Source organism: Meleagris gallopavo, chromosome 2 (assembly GCF_000146605.3).
Source record: "Meleagris gallopavo isolate NT-WF06-2002-E0010 breed Aviagen turkey brand Nicholas breeding stock chromosome 2, Turkey_5.1, whole genome shotgun sequence".
Lineage (NCBI taxonomy): Eukaryota > Metazoa > Chordata > Aves > Galliformes > Phasianidae > Meleagris > Meleagris gallopavo.
The window spans coordinates 24,321,287-24,339,773 of record NC_015012.2 but is presented as its reverse complement, the minus strand read 5'-3'; the positions used below and the strand labels follow the sequence as shown (position 1 = coordinate 24,339,773).

The 18,487-nt window shown below is 35.8% G+C and overlaps 2 protein-coding genes across 3 annotated transcripts in view; both read left to right on the top strand.

Annotated features, from left to right (window-relative positions):
* LRPPRC (leucine rich pentatricopeptide repeat containing) overlaps nt 1–18,487 on the top strand; it is a 94,196-nt gene that overhangs the window by 39,043 nt on the left and 36,666 nt on the right. The window contains exons 23-25 of the mRNA XM_019612713.2: nt 690–894; nt 8,230–8,354; nt 9,191–9,297. Of these exons, the coding sequence (XP_019468258.1) occupies nt 690–894; nt 8,230–8,354; nt 9,191–9,297 (437 nt within the window). The remainder of the gene's footprint in view (nt 1–689; nt 895–8,229; nt 8,355–9,190; nt 9,298–18,487) is intronic.
* On the top strand, nt 13,665–18,337 carry LOC104909591 (cold shock domain-containing protein E1). 2 transcript variants are annotated; one of them, XM_010706771.3, is made up of 7 exons: nt 13,665–14,097; nt 15,535–15,733; nt 16,395–16,504; nt 16,859–16,951; nt 17,491–17,588; nt 17,747–17,828; nt 18,170–18,337. In XM_010706771.3, the coding sequence occupies exons 2-7, from the start codon at nt 15,535–15,537 to the stop codon at nt 18,305–18,307; spliced, it is 720 nt and encodes a 239-aa protein (XP_010705073.1). In that variant the 5' UTR covers nt 13,665–14,097; the 3' UTR covers nt 18,308–18,337. The 2 variants fall into 2 exon arrangements, with proteins under 2 accessions (XP_010705073.1, XP_031408243.1); XM_031552383.1 differs by lacking the exon at nt 16,859–16,951.

The following is an 18,487-nucleotide window of genomic DNA, read 5'->3' as shown; positions in this document are numbered from 1 at the left end:
AAAAGATTAGCTTGCTTTTAAGAGCATAAGTGTCCCTCAGAAAATAAAGCAATTCATAAATGTAGCCAAATGTAAAGTGGTCAAAACATTCTCTCTATGCAATAATTAAGAACATTATAAAAATGCACTTATTCCATATACCAAAATGTTTGTTTCTGCCTTACTAATGAAGCTTAATGAACCTAATGTTTTAACATGCAGTCTGTTAGAAAGCTTTCATTGGCTCTCCTTGGCTAATTAGTATCGACACAGCAAACAGGCCCTATCGGTATCAGACCATTAGTCTGGCTGTATATACAGTGTAAACATATCTTTATTATCTGGCCTCGTGACAAGCCATCTGCTGAAGAAACAATGGAGTGATTTAGCAGATGTTAGCATTGAACGATAAAAGCATCCATTTAGTAGAATCTTGCAGCTATAGGGCAGACTATACAGGGTTATGTGGTGCAGAGTGGGCACACAGTTCCTATCTATAATTTGTAGTCAAAGTTGCAGGAAAATGATAAAACCATGCTATTGTGGATTTATAATTGTAGTCTCGTTTAGAAATGCAAGTAGTAATTAACTTGAAATCGGCATTATACACCAGAATTTACATTCCTGCTGGGTTTGAAATGCTGTTTTAATAGCAGTTTGTTTTCCCTACATGAAATTACCTAAGGGTCTTTTGTGTTGTTTCATTGTAGATGCTATTAGCATTCTAACAGAGATGAAAGAGAAGGACGTTCCGATCTCGGATAGAGCGGTTGCATCTTTTTTCCGCCTTCTTAATGCCGCTGCCATCCGAGGTGAAGTTGAAACAGTGAATCGGTTGCATGAGACCATTGTGAACCTCGGGTTGGCAGAAACTGCTGCCCTTTATTCCCCTCTGATTACAGTTCACCTTGAAAAGTAAGCTATGTTTGGGCTGTAGATGAATTAAGTAATGATACTTCTGTTAAAGTGACCTTTGTACGCTATGAATAGTAGCATTCATGTTGGAAAGTGCTGATGTCTGCAAACATTCACATGCATATAATGCTTTAAGTTATCTTAGAGTAGTAATGAATGGTTTCCTAAGTTAGGTAAGTTGGTTTTCACCAGTTGTACATTACGTGATATTGATATGGGAACAACGGCTATGTTTTATGGACATCAAAAATGAAATGGCTGCTTATTGAAATACGCTTGCAAATAAGTTGGTTTTAAAGTCTGTTTGACAAAATAGCTATACAGAGTATGATGGATATACATAGCTCTTGAGGTTAAGTAGTATGCATTTTCCCATCAAAGCCATTATTTTACAGCAGTATACAGTAGATCTCAGCTGAATTGAAGAGCACTTTTTGGACATGGAAATATTTTAAATTAAATTTTGTGGATATCAGATAATTTTACTTTGTTGCCTGTAGGGTGATGAATTTAAAATTGAAGAAAATCAGTGTCTAGTTTGTCTCCTGTGATTTTTTTCTCTGTATGCTTTTAATACCATTTAATATAGCGAAGAAAGCTCCTGCAATTGTTCTGGTAGGAAGTGGAGGTTCATGCACTCATTCTGGCAGGAAGTACCTGTTATTTCATGTCATGTTCCTATGCTTAACTTTTTCACTGAGATGCAGGATATCTGAATTATCGTATATAAGAAGTATATAGCAAGTGCTTATTGAAATTGAGCTAAGAATTACTTTTAGCTTTCCCTACTGTATGCACAATCCTTTTTTCCTTAGTATGTCATTTATGTTGTCATGCAATTTTAATGTCTTCCAACAACAGCGACTGATAAGCTTCTTACAGTGTGTTTCATGTATATCAAGTGTTACTGATTTAATATTAAATATAATAACATACCTATGAAATAAGTGAATATTTCATAGTATTGTGCATGTATGTCAGCCTCAAAGATGCATATTAACGAAACGTTAATATGCAGATAGTTTTAGACCTTGTAAATATTCTGGGCATGGAAAAATGTATCTTCTGCATTCAAAATTCTCATCAAAAAGGTGTAATTCCCGTTGGTACATACATATTTTTTTCTGAAAACAGCATTTTAGTGGATTGGTCAACAGAATTATGCAGGGTGCAGTCAGCAACACTGCCTTGATTATATCACAAGATGAGGCAGATGTTTGTGAAAGTAATTTAACTGCAGTCATATGTAACTAATGTGTTGGAAAAATATCTGATATGCTTTATAGTGCACAGTAAGTGTGGTTGCTTTTACATAATTGCTTTATGTACATTGACGTGTAGAGTTGTACATGGTAGTACTGGGTTCTCTTCACTTGAGATAGTGTATGGATGGTTATGTGATGTGATCGTGTGTAGATGAGACAGTGAAAATGTTGTTTTAGCTTGCTTCCTCATTCTTTTGGATTATAAATTATTTGCAAAACTAAAAAAAAAAAAAGATTTTTTTGTATTTTGTTTTATTATTTTTAATGAAGAGATTTTTGAGACTAGACTTTTCAAGAAGAAAATAATTCCATACTGTAGAACTGTAGGACTACAGAGTCATTGGTACTTACCTGTATAACTCTTAATATATGTCATATATATATATACACAGAGATATACAGATATATACAAAGAAAGCTCATTTTCTTTTTGCCTTCTTAGAAGTAGAGAGACAAAACAGCAAAGTTTTTCTCTACACACTTACCTTTGGAAGAATAATTGCATTTTACTGATTTTTGTGTTGGAAGTGTGAAGAGTTTTTCAAAGTTCTGATTGACTGAAGTAAGCGTTAGTCATTTCTTTCAGCAGTAGTGCTTACTATTTGCCATCCTACAGCTCAAGTATCATACTGAAATGTTGTCATTTAGCTGCAGGTTGTCAGCATACCTCTGAAATTAGCTGTGGAGCGTTTTTTCATGTTGCACAGTATTGGTTGCACTGGTGTTTTGTGTTCTTAATTTAATTCAAACTTTTTAATTGCTTGTAAGGGAATCTCTGATTTCCTTTTGAAGATTTTGACAATTGTAGGATTAAATATTTACATGTGCCCCTCTTCTCTGTACATAGCCATAATTTTTCTAAAATTCTTGTTAAATTGCAGTGCATGTTGAAAATGAGAATTTACAGCCGAGCATGGAAAAGGAAAAAACAATCACTGCTGATTATTGTCTGCTTCTGTGCTGTACAGTACTTTGCTACTACCTATTTTCCACAGAAGAAATAAACAGATGCAGTAATTACTGGTAATTTTTTTCTTCCAAGAAAGATGTGCAAGCCAACTTGACACTACCAAAAATAGGAGTATTTAACCTCATGAGAAACTTGATATGGTTCCCATTTTAACATAATTTTATTAGCGCTCCCTTTTGTAAAAATATTACCTCTGGGGAAAGAATCAAAGCAGAACATCTTGAGCTATTAAATTTATGCATATTCTAGATTGGACCAACAGAATATTCTGTGATTTTAAGTCACTGAACACAAGTGGGTTAATAGCTGTATTTTTATGATCAACGTTTTGTAATACAGCACTGTCCATCCGTTAAAGCATCATGTGCTGGTTTGTGATTAGTTTCACATAAAGCCATATTACTTGGTTTCTTATGTAGCAGTTAGTGTGAATACTGTGCCTTAACAATTTTTCTTTTGTTTTCACAGAGTTAAATTCACCTGTGATTCAGTTTGAGAAAATTCTGTAGCACACAAGTTGATTTACTTTTAAAATAGGCATTAGGAGGTATTTTTAGAGAAAAGCCATCTCTGGTAGGGACAGTTTCTCTAATTTGCAGCAGCTTTATTTCAAATATTTGCATTAAAACTCTCTATGTCTTGCAATGAAATTAAGGATGTTTGGCTCTCTTACTCCATTATTGCAATTAGGAATTTAGCATCATCAGTGCCAAAGGACAAAAGTGTCTCATTTGCCCTATGGGGACAGGGCAGTGATAAGATGATTTTTCGTCAAGGATCGTTGGGTCGTAATTAAGTTACATTCATGGCTATTGCTTTTTGAAGGATGATTGGTAAATGACAGGCTTCATGTGCTTGGTGCGGACAGTGTTCACTAGGGTTTTTTCTCCCTCTGTCAGAAAATCCTGTTGAGTCTGATAATGTAAATGTGGCATTTTATTCTGAACAAAAGAGCAGGGAAATGAGCTATCTTGTCTAATCATTCAGTTGTTTAACACCGACTTCCAGTTTAGACTCAATTGGCTGGAAAGCACTTGACATGTGAAGTTAGTGCTGTTCGGAACGCATGTTTGAGTAAATTTTAAAGTAAGTGACAGCTAAATTGTACCTAGGGAAATTACAAAGCCTTCAACACAGTTAATTTTTTGGGGAGGATTAGTTGTAATTGCAACACCAGTCTCCTTGAAGATTCCTTAGTATAGCAAATGAACAGAAAAACATTTAGCTCTTTCAAGAGCCCGTTCTCTTTTAACGGAATAATTTTTGTAAAGCTGATTGTACCTTGCTGAATTGACTTCTCTCTACACTAACATCTGCTTCAGATTTGCAGAGAGGGATTTGTTTTACCAGTCTACCCTCCACCCCCACCCCAGAGAGTCCCTTTTTTCTTTCTACCTCTCTAGCGGTTTCAGGTTTGAGAGCTTTTCAATCAGTAAACCCCTTAGGTAAATTGCCACTTCACTAAAGCTTTATGCATAATGTTGCAGCACTTCATTCCAATTAAAATCAATATTTGGAGTCTTATTTTTATCAGGCAGACTCTCTGGTTGGGAAAGTTGTTTATTGCAAGTAAAAGGGTTAGCTTCAATGCTACGTTCTTGAAGCAGGAGGGGAGTGGCGTGTTGAAATTGAAGGGGGTTGTTATATCCATTTGTGATGTTACAGCCAGTCTTGCTTTAGCATGTGTTCTGAAAACGCGGAGACATCTGAGTCACTTGGTCTCCTTAGATAGGTTCGTGTGAGTAAAACTGCCCATGCAGATATTTTGGAGGTTTGTGCTCATGTTGCATTGGACTTGATACGCATTTTAAACAGAAAACAGATGAATCCAAAAACTCGGGTAATCCTAACTCTAGCTCCTATTTAGTTGAAAAATAATTCCGAATTGGAACTTTAACTGGGTTATAGAAGAGGCAAGCATAGTACAATCATGAGTGTGGCTCCTCCTGTCACTTGGAAATAATAGTATAGATCAGTTTTTAAATGTGCTTCGTTGAGGGGGAAAAATACACAAAATCTGATGTGTAATACATATTAGCCTTTAATAGAACACTACTTGTAATTAACTGAAAAAAACCTGTAGAATTTGGCCACCTGAAAATGAGGCATGGATTATGTGTTCATGTTTTAAACAATAGTTTTGTGCAGACTGCCACTGAAAGTCAGATTTTTCAATGTGGCAGTGAGTACATAGGCATTATTTCTTCTGTGACTTGATCCACAAAAATTAAACCGTAATTTTGGACTGGGCTTTTATTTTAGTTGTGTAGTAAGTAGGTCTCTGGCAAGATAAAAGGATTTTTGGCACGTATAAGTTTCTACAAAAAGACTGCCAAGTATTTTCAAATGCACAGCTATTTGTTGCCTTTAAATGCTTATGCCTAAACATCATTTTCTTGAAATGCAGACATTCTTCTCTTTGTGCAGCTTTTTTTTTTCTTTTTAAGTTAGTGACTCATATCAAGAAACATGCTAAAATCTTACCTACACTTGAAATTTGAAACCTCTAGTAGGTTCCTAATTTTCATTGTGTTTTTCTAACAGGACTGTCTTACAAAAGTTATTGCTAGGATGTACTCAGGATTAATTGCAGTTTGTGACAGTTGTGAGATACTGCAGGTTGTTAAGTAAATCACATTAATTCAAGTACAAGCATATGATGGGCATTTTTTATCCTTGCAGTAATAGTACTAATAATTTCTTTTTAGAGGCTGAACATTTGTGCGTTTGTTTAATACTTGTTCTGTTGTTCATTTGTTTTATTTATTTGCTGCTGGAATGCAATGGAACAAATGTCAGATTTTTATAGATTGGAACCAAATGCCTAGTATATGAGTATATAAAATATTGACCTCCTTTAGTGTGGACTTATTCTAGAACCTGTTTGCAGTAAGTACCAGTAACAAGTACAGTATTTCCATTTTTGTAATCTTAGTTCTTTACTGACATTTTTTCTCTGCGTATACAGTATTAATGCTTCCAGAAATACACACTTAAAGACTAGAAAACTCTTAATGCTCCCGTTTGAATGACATTCCAATTATTTGTTCATTTATTGATAGCTTTGACCTAAAAACAGTCACTTTAATCCTTTAGGAATGCAGCCGAGGCAATAGTATGGCTGCTTGAGCATCAATCTGAAAAGCTAGATTTATCACTGGAAACTTTCATTTGAATGTATGAATGTTGTTGTGCCTCCTCACAAAGTGAGCGGTTTTCTGCAAGACTGGTGTTTTTTTTTTTTTAAGATGTTAACTGAACTTGCATCTAAAGTAGGAGAAAAATACTGATTATATAAAGCTTTATATCTCTCTGTGGTAACTACCATAGTATTTCTCTTTTATGACAGTAATCTAGCCTGCAACAGCTACTTGCAGTTTTGAAATTAACCTGTAATTTAGTCTTCACCCCAAATGACAAAAATTCAAATGACTTCATGGGGTGCCAGAAGATGCACTGTAAACAGGGCTCAGTAAGGGGGATAAGGTAGAAATCTGTCATCTTGAGTTCATTTTCAGAACACCAGTATTGCTGAGCAAAATGAATTCTTCTGTATTTTACTCTTTAAGAAAATATTAAAATACTAGCTTCGACAAAGATAATAGCATGTAGTAGTCTAGAAAGTTCATTCTTTGAAAAAGCAAAATGTGTGCTACACAAGAAATGCACTAGGAGACATCTGAATTTCTTTTTTTTTTTTTAAAGAATATCTTAATTTGTTAAGGTTGAATTGATTGATAATAAAGCTGCTTCAAAATCTTGATCTCAAATCACTTTTATAGCCTTCGACTGCTACTATTGAGTGATTTTTTTCTAAGCTCACCTACTGTCAATCATCCTGAATTTGATAGTCCTTTTGAAATCTAAAATTCAGTTTTATTGACTGTTTGTCTACTTACTATGTTTTGTGTGTGTTTTCTTCATTTCATTTGTTTCAGTTTAAAATTCTTGTTTCAAAGAGTAACTACACATTGTTTTGTCACTCTTTCAGTGGTTGTCCTCTTCTTTGATTGGTTTGTAATCCTTTTCAAAAGTGATCTGCAGAAAGTGATTTCATTCGTTTAAATGCACCATGTTAAAAGCCACATTTGCTGGTTATTCTTCAATTCCAGATCCGATTGGTTTTATGGCTTTTCAGTTTTACATTATGAGGGCTTTAATACTGTATGTGTATTTAATTCTGTAATGGGAAAAATATGACTGTGGACTAAGGTATCAAAAATGGAAATACTGTACCCGTTATGAGTATTTACAATATGAAGACTTGTGAATGAGTCTGCATTTAAGGAAGTCAGTATCTTATGCACTAATTTACTAGTACCATGGCTTTGTCTGTTATGGATAGGTCAGCATAAAATACATTTTGATATGTTAATTTATGGTTAAATTCAGTGCAAAAAGAAGAATACGCTTTCATCACAGAAAATATGCATTAGATTGTGACTTTTACATGGAATGGAAAAATGGTATTGAAAGAATATGAATGGGAATCAGTCTGGTGACTAATAACTAGTTTGTAAAAGTGTAAAACAAGTGTAAAGCAATCTAAGCAGTTTTTTTCAAATTGGCTGACTCTAAAGTTTTATACTGAAATAAAAATTCTGTGGAAAAATTTTAAGGAGTCTAAATTATCTGAACATGTCTGAGCAAAGACATTTGGAGGTAATGTGATATGCACAATGTTATGTGCTAACAAGAAAAACAGAGCTCGTGGAAACTGAAATTTCTGTGGAATTGGTATTTTGTCACAGTAGTACGTGTCAGAACTTGAGAATTGTATTTCAAAAACTAAATGCAAGTAATGATGCAGATTAACCTTTGGTTAATTTATCATGAACAGTGATCACGCATTCAAAAATTATATAGCTGTGAGGTTTGAATATAAAACTGTAAGTCTGTTCTCATTTATTTGGCTATCATGTGTATGTTATACTTGCTTGTAGTAAAACTTTGCCAGTTACTTAATAACTATGGCGTTAAAATAACTATAGCTTGCATGTGATTTCTCCTTCAAATTTTCCAGGACTGAAGTGCCTGCACTGCTAAGTTTTGCTATTGAAATGTCTAGTTGTTTATTCCTGTTTTGTTTCTTTTTAAAAGAGATGACATGCCAGCTGCTCTGGAAGCTTTAATGGACTGTTATAAGAAGCATGGTAAAATTCTTCAGCTTCATAACATCTACTGTAGACTGATAGAAAAAGGAGATACTGAACTCCTGCAAAAAGGTTGGTTGCATGTTGTCTAGTATGATCTAGTATGAGTGGCAGAACACTGGAACAGGCTGCCAAGGGAGGTTCTGGATTCTCCTGGATGCCTACCTGTGCAGCCTGCTGTAGGGGGCCTGCTTTGCAGGGAGGCTGGTCTCAATGCTCCCTGGAGATCCCTTTCAGCTACAGCTGTGTGATCTGGTTATATGGAGTTTTCTGGAATGTTTTTTTCCATGATCTGTATATCATTTCTTTAGACAGAAAGACCAAAATAATGTGTGCTTATGTTACTTTAAAGCACTTAAATAATGTCTACATTATTCAGATTGAAAAACTGTTGTTAATTTTAAGTGCAGAAGAAACCTAATGTCTGGGTAATGTGGCAGCAAGTTCTTAAAGATCAGTGCTAATGCTTGTTCCAGCTACACATGTTTATATACATATTTATGTATAACAGATTTTTTTTAATATAAAAAAATGAATGTATATAAAACACTTTTCCATGTTTGTTTCTCAAACAGTTGTGTATTAGAAAAATCTCAAATTCATAGTCAGTTTGCAGGATGCAGACATCGTGTCTGCCTTTTTTGTTGTGTATAATTGGAAATGTAACACGGCTAAACAGAAAAACAGTATAAACAGAAAAACAGTATAACCATGCTCAACCATAAAACTGCAACAAATTGTGTAGTATGCTGTGATCATTCCGTATGTTTCAAAATGTATTTTTGTTTGTGTGTGTGTGTATATATGTATAGAGTTTTGTAGTGCTTAGAAAATGTTAGTTTTAAGAATATTTGACATGCATATAAAAAGTTGCAATTTTTTAATTAAATTAATCTTTTTTCATTCAGTTTCAGATTTTATAAGCAGCGAATATGGTGACATGATGGCTCTTTATGATCTCTTCTTTGCCTTCTTGCAAACAGGAAAATACAAAGAGGCCAGGAAGGTTATTGAGGTAGCATTTTAACTCTGTTACTCTATTTGTGCAGCCATCCAGACTCTTAATTAGAAACATTTAAAGTTTTTAACCTTTAATTAGACTTGTTCTGATTCATGTTAATAGAATTCAATCCCAATAATGAAAAAAAAAAAAGCCTCGACCAGCTTTATTTTGTATAATTACAGTTCAGAAGAGAAAGTCTTGTTATATATCGAAATTGTTTCCTCACTTTTTCAAATTTGCTGCTATATATCAAAATGATATTTGCATATTAAATATCGGATTGCGAAACAATTAAATTAAACAGGCATTCCTGGGTGTAAAGTTGCTAATCCTCTTTTCGAAGGAATTCTTTGTTCTTAAAAGCACTGGAATTTAATTTGCTGCAGACCATGCTCAGATTTATTTGTAATGCTTGTCTACAAGTTAATCAGCCAAACAAGTGCTGTCTGCTACTGTTTGGCATTTAATTTAGCATTTCTTCTTTCTCGTTCTCTCTCTTTTTCAGGATAGTAAGCAGCTTATAGGAAGTGGTAGGTGACAAACTTGGTCTATTTAGGATTAGTATATTTTATCTAGACTTGATTGAAATTGTGCTTACTGAAATTGATAAGTCAAAGGGGCAGCTGCAGAATCTGCCCAGATTGTGATTATTTTTCTTCCTAACAGTCATATGTTTTTAAAATGCTGCATAAGTTTTAAAGTTAATTTGTGAGAGAAGGGATCTTAGAGAAAAAAAAATATATACTTTAGTCCTTATCATTTTTGTTGCAAACTCTGTAACCTCAGTTTTTTCTTCCTAAGTCACAGTATGCTTTTTTAATAATTTTTAAAATATTTGAGATACCACTTGAATTATTTTCCGTTAGAAATCTTGCATTTACAAAATCTGTGTGCTTGTCTGTGGTAGTGCTGAGCACAATGTTGAAACATGAGTATTTCTGCTCAGAGATGGTTTGTTAGAGCTCATTCTGTTAGTACAGAAGAACAGAGGTATCAAACAGAAGGTGACACTGAGCGGTTCAGCTGTTATGATAATGATTAAAACACAAGGAGGTACAAATTTGTGATCTCAGAACTGGAAGTAAGAATTTCTTAGATCCTGGCATTTAATTTGTTAACACCTTCTATTAGTGGCTACAATTCAGCATGTAATGAATAGGAGAGTAAGCAAATTATCAAATTGTTTATACATTAAAATTTTTTGCTATTTGTGTCAGTTTATCTTTGGAAGTATTTAGTATTTGGTGTTTGGTATTAGTAACCACAGACAGACATGAACATTCATTTCAACACCTGATATCTGGAGAGAAAATAAAATTTATCGTGTCTTTCTATCCTCGTTAGAGTAGGATTTTTTGTTCTTATTTGAGCTTTGTATATGCTATTGGAAAATTGTTTTTTAGTTTTCTGAATCTTTATAATACAGAACTTCAGCTAAGAATAGCATGCACATATGAGGGCTGCTCCAAAAGTAATGCCTTATATTTTATTATATTGGCCAGTAATGTCAGAGGGAGATGTTGGTGGGATGGCAGTAGAGGTCGAACTTTCCCATCACTATCCCGTTCCATTTAGTTGCCACACAACATTCAGTAAAGATGATCAAATTTGGGGCCACTTTGCTTTTTAGAATTTGTTGTATAATGGACATGGGTTGTCTGTCAGGAAGTACTTCTATCATGTACTGTTGTGGTGATCAGTTAGTTTTAGTAGTAACGTTTCTAAGAGAAGTATCTGAAGAGTTAATCTAGAGGGTATCTAAAAGAGCATAGGAATGAAACTAGGAAAAAAAAAAAGTGGGAGCTAAGGAATTAAAGACCAGAGAGGATGTGGTCTTTTGAGTGATGTGTTTACTCATCGGTGATCACATTTAAGTTGTATCTCCTGCTTGCTTTTGCTTCTTCTAAAAATCAGAAGTCTACTGGATGCTCATGTGAAAGTGACACCTGTTGCTTTGAAAAATTTGCAACTCAAACCCCCAGGATAAGAAAATAACTCTTAAATCTAAATCTTTGATTAAAATAGAACTGAATGACAGTAGTGGGAAAGGAAAGAGAAGATTTGAGTGAGATTATAAAATAAATGGGTCATGAAGTTGTGTATGTACTTAATCTCTCATGGTGAATGTGTTGTGTGTGCATATGTATAAGCTCATATTGTGAGATGTTGTCATAACCAGAAAGCTCTGGGGGTACATCTGCTTGTTGGAAGGGCTGGAAGACTGCTTTAAGCAGAGTGTGATAGATTAATAGAAAAGAGATGAGGCAAAAAAATGTGCCTAATACTAGAACAAGTAAATTGAAATACATGGCATCTTGATTTTGCAAGTCTCTCTTGAAGCAATGCAAGGCAGAAGAGAAACTGTGAAAGAAGGCTTGTGGGGGAGATACAGCTAGTTTCTAAGACTTCATAGTTTGATAAGCCAACAGTTTGAAATGTTGCCAGGCTGTCTTGTTAAGATCTTGAAGTCTGTTCTCATATGTTTTGTGGCATGTAACTAGAAAGACTCAGACAGGACCTCCAAATGAGGTACTGTTAGCTTCTCTGTAAGGGGAAGGTCTACTTTTTTTTTCTTTTCTAGCTATGCCTGGCAATTACTGAATCACAGAATTACAGAATTGTAGGGGTTGGAAGGGATCTCTAGAGATCGAGACCAACCCCCTGCCAAAGCAGGTTCCCTACACCAGATCGCACAGGTAGGCATCCAGGCGAGACTTGAATATCTCCAGAGAAGGAGATTCAAGGATATGAATATTGAATAGGATTCATATATAATGAATAATGAAGAATAAAAGATTGCAACCCAGGCCATTCTGTGAATGTATGTTATTGCGGTTACATACCTGTGTTTGTGGAGAAAATGAGAACCAAAGTCCGTCACCTGGCAGCCTTTGCTGTGAGTCTGTGTATGCATTTCAAGCCGTGAGCAGTGCTGTGCAACTTGCTGTCATTTAGCAAAATCCACAACAAAAGAGCTCAGGAGCAGCACATCTCTGGCCCTGCCTCCTCCTTGTCCTTGCACAAACCAATTCTGCTGTAGATACACAAATTCAGAACCCAGTGTGATGTGGGGGCTGGGCACCTGCTCAGTGTGTTTACTATTTGGAGAAGGATTTATAATAGCTGCATTAAAAAGTAAAGAATTTGAGGTATACACACACTAATTTTTACTTGACTTTTGCAGGCTTGATATCCCTGCTTTTTTTTTTTCTTCTTTTTTTAATTTGTAATGACCTAAATACAGTAAATGAATTATTGAGTCCAACCTGCTCTTAGGGGGCAAGCTGATGCTTTATGCCATTACTTGACAAAAGTTACTTCAGTTATCTTTGGGCAGACAGAAATATTTCCATTGCTATATGTAGATGTACACTCCATGCCCTGAAAGATACAAATGGTGATGTAAGTTGTAGTGCTGGAAGAGTTCTGATGATACTGGTCTGATTAGATGAGGGAGAAGTGAATGTTAATGATGAGATTCCAAGTGTCCATGCAGTTCCTGTGCTGTGTTGTGTGCCTGCTTCGTTTCTCTTGAACTTGATTGAGAGATGTTTACCTTATCCTGGATAGGGTTATGATAAAGGTTGCTTGAATATTAGAGGGGGATATGTAAGAACAGTGCTGAGTCTTTTATTTTTGCATTACCTTATTTCAGTTTTTTACAATCAAATCCCTTCACTGCAAGCCTGTGCCAGTTTCTAGTTTGTACTTGGGCATAGATTTCAGCCTTCATTTAGTTTTTGTGTATGTGTGACAATACAGCAAGAAAACTTATTCAGCCCAGAGTTGTTCTGAAAGTGGTGGGGAAGATGTTTTCTGTGGAGGATGTCACTGAAGAACTTGTTTGAAAAACAGGCGTTGAGTTTGCATACATCCTTAGTATGCTTTGGGGGTTCAGAACTATTCTCTGTACTGGCTAACTGCAGTCAGCATTTTCACTGCAATAAGTGTGAGGGTGTCTTTGTAGTCACATAAGTTCATTTTTTCCTATTTTCCAAGTATGCAGTTCTGTCTTCATAATTCACTAAAGGAAATTCAGAGCTCAACGTAAATTAAGAAGTTATGGTTCCTTACATTGGGGAAATCAGCTTGCATCCAAATGAAGTTGCTGTTTTAGTTGGTACAAACTGGGACCTTTCCTGGAATGTGTAACTGCATCTGAAGTGTTTAAAATTAGAAATCGTGTATCACTGGTATGGAGGTAGAGTTTCTTGGGAAACCAGAACTGAAAATGGGAATACAAAATAAATATATGAACCAGCTCCCCTTTAATTTGAATCAAACCCATGGTATCAAAGTAGAGGATATGCACCCGTTCATAGGAGCACACAGGGCTGATGTGTAATTTCTGTTAAAGTTATACTTCAGTGCATGTCTTTTTGTTTTTCTGTCTCCAGTATGAAGTGAAACAGAACAGAATTTACCACCTGAAACTGCTGCTTCAAGTTCAGATCAGGAAAAGAATATACCGCATCGTAACAACAATTCAAGACCAAAGAAGAGGAAACTTACACTGAAGACACAAGGCTTGATCTGAAACCAGAAGTTTGTGCCTACTCAACAGCTTCAAAAGAGCACGTCCCAACGCTGCTAGTAGTCTTTGTTTTCTCCAGTGCTGTATTGAAACTGCCCAGGGCAGCAGCGCTTGTATTCTTTATTAGTGTGCTCTCTCTCTCTCTTCTTTTTTTTCTTTCTATCTTTCTCCTTTTCTCTCTCTGTGTCAATAGCAGTCTTCATCCTTTGAAACTTCGTACTGAAGCAGAAGAATCGGCTAATACTACTGAAAGTGCAATATTTGAATATCACTGCGAGGTTTGTGCACGTGCTGTGTAGTTTTAGCATTCCAAACTTAGTTGCAAACAACAACAGGAGGCTGTGTTTTCTGTGATGTTTTTTTCGGCTATTCTGTGCTGTTATGTTGGTTTGATTGTAGTGTGATGAATTGGTGATACCTGTGTTACAGTTTTGTGTTTATTTTAGTAGCAGTGCTGTGATTATAATCCCTTTTTCTTTCCAAAGCTTATGCTATTTTCATTGGTTTGCAATCTCTGTTTAGTTTTCTTTAAGTCTTCTAGTACAGTTTGTTTTTTTTTTTTCCAACTATTGGAGTTCCAAGTTTTGTTAATTGATGGGTCAGCTGTTGTGGTAAACTGCTGATAGTCAACACCACAGCTAGTTGTGGTTCAGCATGTACTCATTATATTTCAGGTCTGAGCAAGTCTTCTTCGTGCATTAATGAGTTGTGGGCTATTCCTAGAAGGTTCTTAAAGAACTGTTCTGCTAGCTGTTTGTTAGAGAACAGTTTTATGACAATACTTCCATTTTTCTGTATGTATCACTTCGCAGAAGTTGATTTTTTTTTTTCTCCCCAATTTATTTATATGTAGTTTTTTGTTTTGCTCTATTACTTTGTTTGAACAGGAGCATGGCAAGCATCTAGAAAGACTGCTGGTACTATCATTCCCTGTCTTTCTTTCTACAGCAGATGTTAGTGTCATCCTGAGAAGTACATCCCTCCTTGAACTTCAGCTGTCAGGCTTTATCTGTGGTCAGCAGTACTGATCAATAGTGGTTTGAGGAAGTGTTGAGCAGTGTTGTTTTTTAACCCTGAGCCTTGGCCATTCGGAACTTGGTGTGAGGTAGATTTTGTTAGTAAGCTGTTATCTATCCTCCCTGTTAGCAGGGGGTGATGTGTGTTCGTGTGCTCAGCTTACACTGGAGATGTGAAGAGATGATTTTTGTGAGTCATGGACAAAGTCATGTGTAGCACTGCTTGGAGCTTTCGTAATAGGCAAAACCATCAACCTGTTATTCAGCAAATGAGTTTAATAATACACCATGTTCCCTTCCCCCAGTCATTTTACCTGCAGGGCTGGTTTAATTTCCAAAAATGTTTTGAACTCTAAGATGGCTTAAAATCAAACATGTCAGCCTTCCCACAAGGGCCTCTTTCTTTCTTTGGTTGTACTAGGGACTGCCTTCTTCAAAAGGTGAGGGTTGTATGTGATGGTGACAGGAACTAACATGCAATGTATGTTGCCAGTCTGAGTTGTAAGGATTGTTTTCCAACAGCTAGACAACTTGAGCATTTTTTACTCTATTTAAAAACAAAAAAAAAACAAAAAAAACTTTCAGAATTTACTTGTTACAATAACTTCCATAAGCTCTTTATGCCTGTTGTAATGTTTATGTGGTGAAAGGAGACGTGAGTACTGTTTAGTTTATTTCCTGCTGTTTTCTTTTGAATAGATGAGCTTTGATCCAAACCTTCTCCACAACAATGGACACAACGGGTACCCCAATGGTACTTCGGCAGCGCTGCGCGAGACTGGCGTTATAGAGAAACTGTTGACTTCGTATGGATTCATTCAGTGCTCAGAACGGCAGGCTAGACTGTTCTTCCACTGCTCACAGTATAATGGCAACTTGCAGGAGCTCAAAGTAGGAGGTAATCAGACAGCTGTTGGAGTTTCTCTACTAAATGAGAACAAGTCTCTTGTTTTCCATAGGAAATCGTTTTATCTTGTGGCATGAAAGATGCGTTCAGTTGCTACTAATGAGTTAAAATGTCAATAGAATTCATCATCTGCCACTTCTGATGAGAGTTTTGTTTTGTTTTTTGTTTTTCTTACCTCAGCATGCTTAATGCAAGCAGCCATTCTGAAAAAGGTGTACAGTGTGAAGTCCAAGCTGCAAAACTAAGGTGGAAACAAGCGTTCAGACTGGAAGTGCTATGCCTCATGTACTTAGTATTTGGGTTTTTTTGAGAATTAGTTGGAAGATGTTTGTCTTGCAGCGTAGGGGTGCTGCTAGTAGTTTGTAGTAATGAAGTTTATAGACTGTTCAGTAGCAGTCTTACATAATCTGAGCTCCTTCAGTGTGAGGTTGGCTGTTAAGTGAGCACAGGGAAGGATGGGGGAAGTACAGCAGGGCAAGCAGTTAGAGTGGAGCAATTCCAGAAGTAACTGCAAATAATGCATCCTTCCTAGGGAAAAGAAGCTTTTCTTTGTTGAAGTTAGGTATGAGCAGTGAACTAGCAGACTGAACCAGTTAGTAATGTTTAAAAATTGCAGTCTGTGATGTCATTGTTGTGTTTGATTGTTTTGTAGATGATGTTGAATTTGAAGTGTCTTCTGATCGCCGAACTGGAAAACCCATTGCTGTTAAATTGGTGAAGATCAAACCAGAAATATTACCTGAAGAACGAATAAATGGACAAGTCAGTGGCTATGATGTCTGTTTTCTATGCATTCAACTGCCATCTTTTACTTTAGGAGGACCAGATTCATTGAGCATGCATGCTAAACACATACAGAATTCAGTTACACTGAAATCTTTTTTGTTATTCTAGTAGAAATTTAGAGTTTCTATGTGAGCTCTTTGCTCCAAGCAACCCTTCAAGGCAACAGATGCTCCATAAGATTGAAATGTTACAGCATGACATTCTCTGGTGGTTTAAACTAGAAGTTAATCCCCAAGTGTACAGTAGAGGATATTGAGATTCATTTTGTTTTCTACACTGCTACTCCTGGAATGACTAGCCATGGATTTTTTCTTTTTTTTTGGCTGGTAGGTTGTGTGTGCTGTTCCTCACAATTTAGAGAGTAAATCTCCAGCTGCCCCGGGTCAGAGTCCAACAGGGAGTGTATGCTACGAACGTAATGGGGTAAAGCTTATGTATTTTATTTGAACTCTTGACTGATCTATAATTGTGGTCTGTGAGCAAAAAAAAAAACCAAAACAAAACCAAAAAAACACTTGAATGTGGACAACTGACACTCCTAAGAACTGTAGTTCTTAAAAAAAGCATACTTAAGCAATTGCAACAAACAGACGTTAATTTTACAGCTTGCTTGCCCACCTGTCTCTATGGGGAACTCAATGTAGAGCCAAATAGTTGGTTTTCTGTTTTAAAACTTACCAAAGCTGGATTGTGTAACATTCACATATCCTTATTTTGAACTTTGAAAGTTTAGAAATTGGCATTTCAAGATGGCCACCTACAAACCTCTCAATTAAGTTGCATTTTACAGACTCAAAAACAGCCCAATGGAAGAAAGAATGTTTTTGCATGCCATGTCTGATCATTTTCAGTTTTCTCACTAAATCCATTTGTATAAAAGCAGTTGTTGTTTCTAAACAAAAATGTGCTAACCATCCTTTGAATTAACAAGTGGAATAATATTAGTTAATGTTAATTTACAGGAAGTATTTTACCTGACTTACACTCCAGAAGATGTTGAAGGAAATATTCAGCTGGAAACAGGAGATAAAATAAACTTTGTAATTGATACAAATAAACAGTAAGTTGATATCGTGTTTCTGATCTCATGCTTTCTCTTTTAGTAGTTGGGCAGCACTTCGTGCCTTTTCCAAGAACTGAAATAACATTATGAAATAGAATCTTAACATTGCCTCTGGTTTTCAGACGTTTCAGCTTTGTTCTCTTTCTTCCCTTTAGTACTGGTGCTGTAAGTGCTCGTAACATTATGCTATTAAAAAAGAAACAAGCCCGTTGTCAAGGAGTAGTCTGTGCCATGAAAGTAAGTGATGTTTCAGCTTCAAAATACTACTAAAAGATGAAATGCTTTTCTGTCAAGTTCTCTAAATAGTAAATTCAATGCATTAAGAGCTATTAAGATTTTGGAAGTGTGAATGCAAACTAGGTCAAACAGTTTAAACAGCTTATCTTGAGTACACACACTCCTTGAAAACAGGAAAGTTTTAATTGTTTCCTGTAATGCTTTTGTTGTAGTATGAGCTGAATGCACTCAAGGTTGCTGTACTGAAGTGATGAAGTCTTATTGTTAGAATGTGTAAAATGTTTTCTTAATAATACATGAAGAGATTGGGCAATCTACTGAACACTTTCTTCTGTTCTTAGGAAGCCTTTGGATTTATTGAGAGGGGTGATGTCGTGAAGGAGATATTCTTTCACTATAGTGAATTTAAAGGTGACCTAGAAGCCTTACAGCCTGGTGATGATGTGGAGTTTACAATCAAAGACAGAAATGTAAGATGAACTCCAGTAAAAACTGAAGACAAGATCCTGGACAGCTGCCTGTTTATTCAAATTCAACTTAAAAAAAAAAAAAAAAAAAAGGGGGGGGGGGTAAGGGGGGAGACAGGGGTTAAATAGGAAATGATCTTATTGTTTTATCACTTCTTTAGGGGTATTTGACTGATTTTTGTGCTTTTAGGG

Excerpts from the sequence above, each read along its gene's own strand:
- LOC104909591 (XM_010706771.3), top strand. The coding sequence starts at position 15,535 with ATGAGCTTTGATCCAAACCTTCTCCACAACAATGGACACAACGGGTAC. Across the intron at positions 16,505-16,858 it reads AAGAACGAATAAATGGACAA|GTTGTGTGTGCTGTTCCTCA; the intron begins GTCAGTGGCTAT and ends TTTGGCTGGTAG. Across the intron at positions 17,829-18,169 it reads GAGTAGTCTGTGCCATGAAA|GAAGCCTTTGGATTTATTGA; the intron begins GTAAGTGATGTT and ends TTCTGTTCTTAG.